Source organism: Egretta garzetta, unplaced genomic scaffold (genome assembly GCF_000687185.1).
Source record: "Egretta garzetta isolate BGI_Z169 unplaced genomic scaffold, ASM68718v1 scaffold69, whole genome shotgun sequence".
NCBI lineage: Eukaryota > Metazoa > Chordata > Aves > Pelecaniformes > Ardeidae > Egretta > Egretta garzetta.
The window spans coordinates 3,276,411-3,285,960 of record NW_009260790.1 but is presented as its reverse complement, the minus strand read 5'-3'; the positions used below and the strand labels follow the sequence as shown (position 1 = coordinate 3,285,960).

Genomic DNA, 9,550 nt, shown 5'->3' with positions numbered 1-9,550 from the left:
CAGCGCCGTCCTTGTCCCCAGCCCTGCTAACCTCTGGCTAAGGGCAGGAGCTGCCTGTTAATAATTAAATGGACTTTGCAAAGCCCCCTGGGGCCGGGAACACCCTGCAAAACCCAGCCAAGCAAAACACCGGTGTGGGGGGAAAACCGAGATGCAAACGGGTGCCTACACCAGGGTCCCTTTTGCTTTTAAAATTGCGAAGCACAGGCAAAAAACTGCAAGGGTTGTGTGGGTTTTTTGGTGTTTTTTTTTTTTAAGCTCAGGAAGCCTGGTTTAATAACTCAAGTCTTGGCTAGGATTTCAGGAAACCTCTTACCTCTGCTTGTGCCTCATTTCCTGATCTAATCCCCAGCTCCCGGAGGGCAGAGAGGCGCCGCTGGCGCTTGGAGGGGTTTAGACTTTCCATGCAGGCGAGTCCCCGCAAGCACCAGCCTTCTATCTGAGAGCCAGGCGGCCAAAAACCCCTTGAAGGGCGATGCAGGCAGCGCATCCCCCTCCCCGGGGATCGGCTCTTCCCCTTTCGGAATGCGGCATCTCCATCGACCGTCTTTTCCTCCGTTGAAGGAGAGAGGGTTTGCAGTCTTGGCGAGGACACCTGCGTTTTTCCCAGCAATAATTATTATTTTCTACGAAATTCCAGCTGGAAACAGGCTCAGAGGTTATTTACTTGCTGATGCTCAGTTTGGGCTGCTGAAATCCCAGCGGTGCCGTCCCTTGGGTTCACTCTCCGCTTGCAGGCAGCGAGGACAACATCTTCCAGCCCAGATGGAGAAGGAGGTGACCCCCAAAACCTCCTTCACCTGCTCCCCTGCTCCATCCGATACTCACCCACGCCGCTGCCGCCATCCTGCCCCAAGCGGTCCATCCATGCCAGGCAGCACAAGCACATCAAGAAAATAGTGTTAATTTATTAGACAACGCTCACGACAGCACCATACAGAAACCGAAAGCAGTACGTCATTCTCCCGACGGCACTTACACCTCGAAGCACCGGAGTAGTTAAAAAATAAAAAGAGGTTCAGGGTTTGGGGTTTTTTTAATGCTACAAATTTCCTGTCCGAAAGCTGAAGTGCTCTGCAGGAGCATCGCAAGCGGAGAGGGTGCCCGTGGCCGGTCCCTGGGGATTGAGCAGCATCCTTGGCAAGCCGGGGATGGGGCAGTTTGTAAACAGTTCCTACACATCTAGGGCCATCGCGGGGAGGACGTGGAGGGTTTTTTTTTTCACAGTGAGCAGAGATGCAGGCTGGGGTGGGTGCCCTCGCCATGAGAAGATCAGAAACTCTCTTGGTCTTAGTGGTTTTGACCAGCCCAGAGAGGAAAAGGGAGGTGGGAGCCCCCCACAGCCCCCCCTGTACCAGTAGTGAGATGGGTCCGAGGCCAGCATGGGAGAGGTCCTGGAGGAAGAGCTGAGCCAGACCATTTCTCTTTTTCTTCTGGGCCTTCTCCCCCGGTTTGCTTCTCCAGCATCTCCTCCTCTTGGCCATGGCTGCGGAGCGGCGCGTGCAGATTCACAGCTGCGATGCCGAGGGTCTCCCTGCGGGAGCCTGCTCACCACATCCCTCGATTTTTCCAGGATAAATAAATAAACGACAGCATCCAAGGGCTGGCAGGCAGCGCTCGCCTGCGGAGCGGGCAGGGGGGGGGCCCGACTGGTGCGATTGTCTATTTTTTTTGGGAGTGGCGAAGGGCGGTTCATTAAGAGGCGGCCAGGATGGCTGCTGCTGGCTCAGCTCCTTCTCCAGCCTCTTGAAAAGCTTCTTGGACGCTTTCTTTTGGCGCAGCTTGCGGAGGCAGCTGAGCAAGCCATGGTCCAGGGCAGTCTGCAGCAAAGACGGGGAGGAGAACAGGTTTTTGAGGAGGTCCGCAGACCCCAAGGAGAGGGCAGAGCTGATGCCAAAGTGAGACCTGCTCCCCCTGTGCCCATGGCTTCTGGAAAAGGGCCTGCTTGGACAGACACAGAAGGATGACAGGCATGCCCTCCTGTGCCCAACGCCCACCCTGGGCCGACCTACCTCCAGTACGAAGGCAGCGAAGAAGTTGAGGGCAGCAATGCCCAGCAGCAGCAGCTTGAAATTCAAGTCATCGATGCCCTGCAGCTTCAGCAGGGTTTTAGGGAAGCCCAGCGGGTAGAGGGTCAACCATATCATGAGGCCAAAAAGGAGGATGAGGACTACCAAGAAGAGCACTGAGGGCGAGAAGGAAGAAGGTTGAGGAGGAGGAGGAAGGTTTGATGTCTCTCTTCATCCACGTGGCTGGTATCATCCTCACCGTTGGTGTAGAGCGGCTCCCGAAATGGGTACCCCTTGGACATGGCGACAGCCAGGATGAGGTACTGGAAGCCTGTGACGCAGAAGAGGACTGTGTTCTCGTAGTTGGGCAGGTTTTGGGGAGCCATCACTGTGCTGTTCAGCGGCACGTACCTGAGCCAGGCAGGGGAGAAGGCAGGGGGTCAGAGGAAGCGAGAGGCAAGGAGGGGGTCTGACCACCAACCCCTTGCTCTCCATGAGCACGTGGGAGCCGTTCGCTGCAAGGTGGCTGGACGCATCGTTGATGCCAACTGGTGTTGGCCAAAACCAAGGACAAGCACCCGGGCTTCGCTGCGATCCTCTGCACCGTCCCCATCACTAAACCTACTAAAGCTGGGTCCCTTACCAACTCTGCGAGATGGTGATGAAGTAGCTGAGGACTTGCACGGTGATGAGCAGAGCCGTCTGGAGGAGCAGGCTGCCCAGCACGAGGACACTGATCAACGCCCCTTGGGGACGCTCCACTCCCAGCTCCTGGGCAGGACCGGTCCGACCCATCAGCACCGCCACGGTGGTGGTGATGATCAGGTCGAAGAAGAGGAACTGGAAATCACTAAGGTTGGTGTTGATCTGGGAAGGAGAAACCACCTGCTCTCAGCTGCGAGGATCTGGGGCGGGCTTAGGGAAGGAGATGGGTTAAAACCCAGCCGGGACAAGGTGACCTGTGAGCGCCCCTGAGCATTGAGGGCGTTCGGGCAACCACAGGACTCACCGTGTAGAGTAGCAGGACGGACACGAACTGCACCAGGCTGTACAGGGCCATGTACTTAAAGACACCAAAGGAGGTGACCAGGGAGCATCGTCCCTCCCTGCAGAGAGAAAGAGAGATTCACCCGCCAGCCCCAACGCCCTTTCCCGTGAGTTGTCCCAAAGAGGGGACAGAGGCACTCGTGAGACCACCGTGTTGGTTTTTAATCCCCGGCCAGCTCACCGGATGACAGTGGGCACGCACTCGATGTTGGCTACACGGGAGGTGAATGGCGAGGCCACTGATGCCTCCGCCTCTGACAGCGAGATGCCCACGTCGGCTGCTTTCAGAGCCCCGCAGTCGTTGGCCCCGTCCCCGCACATCCCCACACAGTAGCTGCAGCGAGAAGGGATCCGATATTTCACGTCCGGATGGGGGAAAACCCTGGGTCTTCACTGTTGCACCCCCCGTATTTAGGATAACTCCGCATCTGGGAGAGGGCGGGATGCGATTTTGCAGCTGCCACCGCCCCCCCTCCTCTGTCCTCCACCCCTTGGCGCTGGAGGGGCTTACTTGAGCTCTTGCAGGCTGCAAACCAGCTGAGACTTCTGGTCAGGGGACATGCGGGCGAACACAGTGGCTCGGATGAGGATCTGCAAGGAAGGGACGGCTCTGTGTTCGTATCGCAGCACCCCGCATCCCTGCATGCCCAGGAGGACCTGGGTTATTCTGAGCTTTGCCAGCTCGGCAGGGCAGAGGGCATCTTCCACTGGCAAAAAAACCCCCGAACCCTCAGGATGTTTTGTTTTGGGGCTGCGAGGCTGCAGGATGAAGCCTCGGCAAGGTCCACCTTGCTGGGGGATGCCCTGCCATCAGACTCACCTTCGGCAGCAGGTCGGCAAAGTGCTCGCACACCACGGCAAAGGATTTGCCGTTCAGCGCGAAGTGGCAGGGCTGCGGCTGGAGGAAGCAGCCGTCTTGCTGGTGCAGACCCTGCCAAGGAAAATAACTCCCGTTTCTGCAGCGGGGCTTCAATTTGCACTCAAATCCCTGCTGAGCCCTCGGAGCAATGGTCTGAACCGGCATCCTCAACCCACACGGAGCAGGAGGTGAAGCGGCTTCCCTTAAACCTCAATTTCAGGCATGCAAATGATGGTATTTTGGATAAAAAGCCTGTGTGACCAAGCCCTTTGGGCCAAGCCTGGAGCAGGACCTGAGCAGCACAGTGCAGGCTGCATCCAACAAGGGTGTCTGGAGCATCAGCTTCCGCCTGATGTGCTCCAAGGGAGAAAGAGGAGCAGGTTATCTTCTGCTAAAGGAGGCATTTAATAAGGGCCAGAATTGCACCTGTAATTGCCTCCAAGGGCAATGATGCTGGGAAAAGAGAGTCCTGCAAGGTGACTGGCAGTTTGGGCTTTACGAAACCCCCTGAAATGTTGCATGGGGACTCACCTCCAGCTGCTCTTCACCCTGGGAGTGCTCGGCGAGGATGAATTTCAGGGCGGCGGGTTTGTCGTGGCTGGGTGGGGAGGCGTTGACAAAGATCACCCGCTCTTTCGGCTCCACCATGCGGCAGCTCCTGGCCACGTTCACGGCCGTCAGCATGTTGTCTCCTAGCAGAAAGAGGCCAGCATCTCGCATGGCTGCAAGCCAAGAAGAGCAGCTCAAACCTGCCGCAGCCCCTCTCCCAGCCACCACAGCCACGCTGGGTGTCCCTTTGCTTCCCCACGTTTTGGGGGAGACCTTTAAAGTCTCCTTTCTGCCCTACCCCAAAGAAAGGCAGCAGCTTCAAGCCCTGGCAAGGTGGCTTGCCTTGCTGCAAAAAACCCGAAGGTGACTCCTGCAACCCCCCGGTTAGCTGTGCAATTCGGGGTGCTCACGAGATATCGACATTTATGTGGTTGCTGGTGAAGCCGTGAGCAGTTTTGCTGCTTAAGCCGCCCACCCCAGGGCTATGGGTTCATGCTGCACCCTTGAAAAAGCAGCCTGCACCCTTCCAGACCCTGCCAGCCGTGAGCCCACAGGCAAGGCAATGCAAGCAAGCAGCAGGGATGCACGAAAGGAGGGTCCAGGAGTCTCTGCTGGGGCCTCCCAGCTGCTTCAGGCCACCGATTTCTGGTGGAGAAACCCTTCACCCCTTGTACAACATCAAGGGTCATCCCTGCCCAGTCTTGTCCCCAAGGCCGGGGTCCCTGCTCCCTGCGGCAGGGTCACCTGTCACCATGACGGGGCGGATGTTGGCGTTCCTCAGGAGGTGAATCACAGGCGCAGACTCTGGCTTGAGGACGTTTTTCATGACGAGGAACCCCAGGAAGGTCAGGCTGCTCTCCACAGAGTCCCTGGTGGGATACAATGAGCTGTTTAACACCATCTTCAAGACAAGGCAGAGCAGATCAATCAGTATCAACAGCGAAAAATCCATCTGGGGAGCAGGCAGCAATTGCTTTAGTTCGGGTTTAATTCCATGCAGGCTGCTAGGATGAGGTAGGTTGCAGGGCAGCAAAGCATCCCGTGAAACGCTCGGAGAAAACAAGATGTAAAGGGAGACAAATGGAGAAGGAAGTTGTTGGCACCAACCTGGGGAGCTGCAGGGCCTCCTCGAAGGTGGTGACCGTGCTCAGGGGTTTGCAAGCCAGACCCAAGACTCGGAAGCCATCTGTGGTGTAGTGTCGCAGCATCTGGGAGAAATCCACAGGCACTGCCAGCCGTAAGGGGAAAAGCAAAGTCAAAATAGTCCCTGAATGAACCCCTGCTGCGTAGACCCAGCGAGGGGAGCCGGGGCTCAAGCTCCCAAAGGATTGCAGGGCTTTGGATGCTCGTCCTGACTCCAACCCCCTTCCCTATCTTCGGGCTCCTATTTTCTTCCCCGCCACATGGCTGGAGCTAATCCAAAGCCCTGTGCCTGTGGGAACTGCCCCGCAGCATCACCAAGGACAATTTCCCGTGGGGATGAGCTGCAGGGATGCAGACAGATGACGGATCAGCAGGACCGGCTGCTTCCCAGCTGGGGAGGGATAGCGAACCACCGTCCCCCAGCACATACCCGTTTCCTTCCTGCACAGGCTGGCCACCATCTCTGGTGCACCCTTGATGTAGGCATGGGCTGAGGCTTCACCGGGCAGCTTCGCCAGGACGCTCATCCTCTGCAAGGAGGAGGAGAAGGGGAAACGCCGGAGGATCCCCACAGGCGACTGGTGCTTCTGTGGCGGAGAGGGAGCGGGTGTCAGGGCAAGACAGGAACCCCTCTGGGAGGTAGAACCTCTCCAGCAGCTGTGAAGCACAACAACCCTGCGGGGGTGCAGACCCAGCGAGTTCGGGAATCTGAGCCACTCTGGTCCACGGGACCTACCCTGCCTTGTGGCTGTTCTTCCTCGGGCGGAGGCTTCATCATAGCCAAGACCTTCGTCCCAAACTGTTGGACGGCGGGCAGCTCATCTTCCTCCTCCTCCACCACCTCCAGGCGCTGAAACCAAGGCAGATGCTGAGATGGCAAAACGCTGCCTTCGCATGCCCCAGAGCCCATCCACCCCACGGATAGTTTTAAAACCCCCCCTCTCCCAGCAGAGCAAGATACGTGCCACCTCCCTCTCCACAGATAGGCGGCTTTGCCCACCGCTTGCCTTACCCAGCCAGTGGACTCCACCATCTTGAGGTCCACGGGGTCCCCGACGGGCTGTGCCCGCAGCAGCGAGACACTGTGGCAGGTGACCAGGGAGTAGAGCAGGGGACCAGCGGGCAGGCGGCGCGGCTCATGGATGATGGGCATGAAGTGGTTGTTCTCCAGCGGGACCACCCCCCAGACATCCAAACCTTCCTCTGTCAGGGTTCCTGTCTGCAGGGAGAGCGTGGTGGGTCCAGGCCAGCCCCCCCATCCCCAAGCTGGAAACCACAGCCCCACGGCGCCGCCTGAGACTCGCCTTGTCGAAGCAAACCAGGCGGATCTTCCCGCAGAGGTTGATCCGGGGAGGGCTGATGCAGAAGATGCCCTGTTTCTTCAGCCTGTTCTGTGCATAGATGGTGCCCACCGTCATCGCAGCCGGGAGAGCCGGGGGCACAATGACAGTGACGAGGTCGAGGGCGCGGATGATGATTTGCCCCACGGGGACCTGGTAGGCGAGGAGGAAGAGGGGTGGGTGTCCTGATAGCCCTCACACATCTCCACCTGCAGTGCCAGCCTGCGCTCCAGGGTCCACCGGTTCCAACAACCCTACCTGGTTTTTAACCAAGATGAGGATGCTGTACAGCGTGCCGATAAAAGCTGTGAGGGAGGGAGAACGGGCTCAGTTACAAAGCAAAGCAGATGAAGGGTGGGTTCAACCATTTTCCCAGGGAAGGAGTCGAGTCCCCATCCCTGGAGGGATTTAAAAGTCGGGCAGATGAGGTGCTGAGGGACAGGGTTTAGTGGTGGGATGGCAGGGTTAGGGGAACGGTTGGGCTTGATGATCTCAAAGGGCTTTTCCAACCTAAACGATTCTGTGATTCTATGATTTAAGAGGGGTTTGGCTGCTCCTGGCCCACGCCTCCACGCTCAGACATACCCAGGATGGAGAGGAAGAGGACAAACTTCACAGCATCCTTGTAGAACTTGAAGCTCACAGGTTTGGGGTAGAGGATGGAGCTGATGAGATCCCCTTTAGCTGTGCAAAACCCTGATGGAGAGGGGTGGGAGGCAAGCACGTGCCAAGTCACCGCCCCGAAGGATGTGGCTTAGTCCTGGTTTTCCCCTCAATGCCATTACCTGTGCGGGTCACCACGGCTAGCACTTCTCTGCCCACGTAGGACTTGGCTTGGATGACCTGCGTCCCGCAGAACAATGTGTGCCGCCTGTGCTCCTCGGGGGAATAGACAGTGCCGTCCGCCTGGTTGCCGGCCGGGAGAGGGGTTTTCATCACTGGCACGCTCTCCCCTGTGGTGAGGAACATCACGGAGGGAGGTTTATCACCCTGGGCAGTCAGGATCCAACCAACCTGGATGGGCAGGGGCTACCGCGCAGCCTGCCGGGGCTCTCACCCGTCAGCATGCTCTCGTTGACCATGCACTCGCCCGTCAGCAGTGCGGCATCGCAGGGGACCAGCATCCCGTCCGCGGGGAGGCTGATGCAATCGCCCGGCACCAGGTCTGCAGAGCTCACCACCATCTCCTCTGGAAAAAAGCGCGGCCGTGCTCAGACACATCATCCCAGCACCGACCCGCACAGCTGGGTGCTGGGAGGCCTGGCTCATTGCAGGCGTCGCGCTCACCTCCGCTGGGGCGATGGACTCGGACACCAACCGACATCTTGGCCATGTTTTGCAGCGTGGCGCTTTGCTGGGAGGGAGGCAGCAGTTAGCAGCCACCCAAGGGCAGCTCAAAAAGCACAGCAAAGCATCCCTAAAACAGGCCTCGAAGGACAAGGAAACCTGCCCCACCGCTGGAATACGGGTTGTCCTCACCCGGCTGGGCTCAGAGGGAGTTCAGCATCAGCACAGAGGCCAAATAGGATCAGAAAATGGGCTATTCCGCTAGAACTGCCGGTCCCAGAGAAGCCCCACCACCAACCTTCCTTGTCTCGTAGAGGGACAGCCCTAAGGAGATGGTGGAGATGAGGAAAATGCAGGCAGCGTAGTAGTAATAGGCGTCACAAACCCAGAGCACGATGCTGAACACTTGGAAGATGTAGAAGGGATTGAGCACCTGGAAGGGAAAAAGGCGAGTGAGCAGGTTTTGGAGGGGAGAGCCTCCTCCAGCCCATCGTGAGACCCCCAGGTTCCTTGAGGAACGACTGCTGATGCAGAGGAGAAGCTGGCCCTTCCCCGGGGCTGGGACTGGACTAGCTGACTTCTCACAAACCCTCTGGCCTCCTCAGCTTTTCTTGCAGTGTGTTCTCCTGAGCACACCCAGCCACCTCTGAAACTATCTGGGGATGCTCCTGTCTGAGCTAAGAGGTAGGAGAGGTCCCCTCCACAGCTCTAGCAGCTCTGGTCTCTGCCCAAGCTGCTTCTCCTTAAGTCCTCTCCTCCCCACCAGAGAGGAAGGGCTCGCAAGGGACACGGAGCAGGGGAAGGATCTGCCTTGGGTCAGCTCGGTCTTTCGAAGCACGGCCCGTAGATGCGCACCTCCTCCACCAACAGCCTCGCGTAGGACTTGACCGGCACCTCGATGACGTTTGGTCCGTAGATCTTCCTTCTGCAAGGCGGAGAGAAAAAGCAAGGGGGACACAAATGAGGTTTAACAAGACCAAGGGCCAGGTCCTGCACTGGGGTCACAACAACCCCATGCAATGCTACAGGCGTGGGGAAGAGTGGCTGGAAAGCTGCCTGGCAGAAAAGGACCTGGCGGTGTTGGTCGACAGGCGGCTGAATATGAGTCACCAGGGTGCCCAGATGGCCAAGAGGGCCAACGGCATCCTGGCTTGTATGAGGAGTGGTGTGGCCAGCAGGAGCAGGGCAGTGACCGTGCCCCTGTCCTGGGCACTGGTGAGGCCGCCCCTCAAATGCTGGGGTCAGGGTTGGGCCCCTCACTACATGAAGGACATGGAGGGGCTGGAGCACGGCCCAAGCAGGGCACACAGGGGCAG

General features: G+C 58.2%; 1 protein-coding gene across 2 annotated transcripts in view; it reads right to left on the bottom strand.

The window, feature by feature from the left end:
- Positions 1-753: 753 nt before the first annotated feature.
- The window catches only part of ATP13A2 (ATPase cation transporting 13A2), an 11,162-nt gene continuing 2,365 nt past the window's right edge, over positions 754-9,550 (bottom strand). The window contains exons 7-28 of one of the 2 annotated variants that reach the window (XM_035901916.1): positions 9,090-9,159; positions 8,533-8,667; positions 8,235-8,301; positions 8,005-8,136; positions 7,733-7,900; positions 7,533-7,643; positions 7,206-7,252; positions 6,912-7,100; positions 6,620-6,826; positions 6,344-6,457; positions 6,038-6,194; positions 5,572-5,692; positions 5,209-5,333; positions 4,447-4,607; positions 3,877-3,987; positions 3,568-3,647; positions 3,238-3,390; positions 3,019-3,115; positions 2,653-2,876; positions 2,269-2,420; positions 2,013-2,185; positions 755-1,820 (exon numbers count right to left, since the gene is read on the bottom strand). In XM_035901916.1, coding sequence (XP_035757809.1) covers positions 1,509-1,820; positions 2,013-2,185; positions 2,269-2,420; positions 2,653-2,876; positions 3,019-3,115; positions 3,238-3,390; positions 3,568-3,647; positions 3,877-3,987; positions 4,447-4,607; positions 5,209-5,333; positions 5,572-5,692; positions 6,038-6,194; positions 6,344-6,457; positions 6,620-6,826; positions 6,912-7,100; positions 7,206-7,252; positions 7,533-7,643; positions 7,733-7,900; positions 8,005-8,136; positions 8,235-8,301; positions 8,533-8,667; positions 9,090-9,159 — 3,106 coding nt within the window. In that variant the 3' untranslated portion in view covers positions 755-1,508. Of the gene's footprint in view, positions 1,821-2,012; positions 2,186-2,268; positions 2,421-2,652; positions 2,877-3,018; positions 3,116-3,237; positions 3,391-3,567; positions 3,648-3,876; positions 3,988-4,446; positions 4,608-5,208; positions 5,334-5,571; positions 5,693-6,037; positions 6,195-6,343; positions 6,458-6,619; positions 6,827-6,911; positions 7,101-7,205; positions 7,253-7,532; positions 7,644-7,732; positions 7,901-8,004; positions 8,137-8,234; positions 8,302-8,532; positions 8,668-9,089; positions 9,160-9,550 lie in introns of both variants that reach the window. The other variant, XM_035901917.1, reaches the window with a different exon arrangement.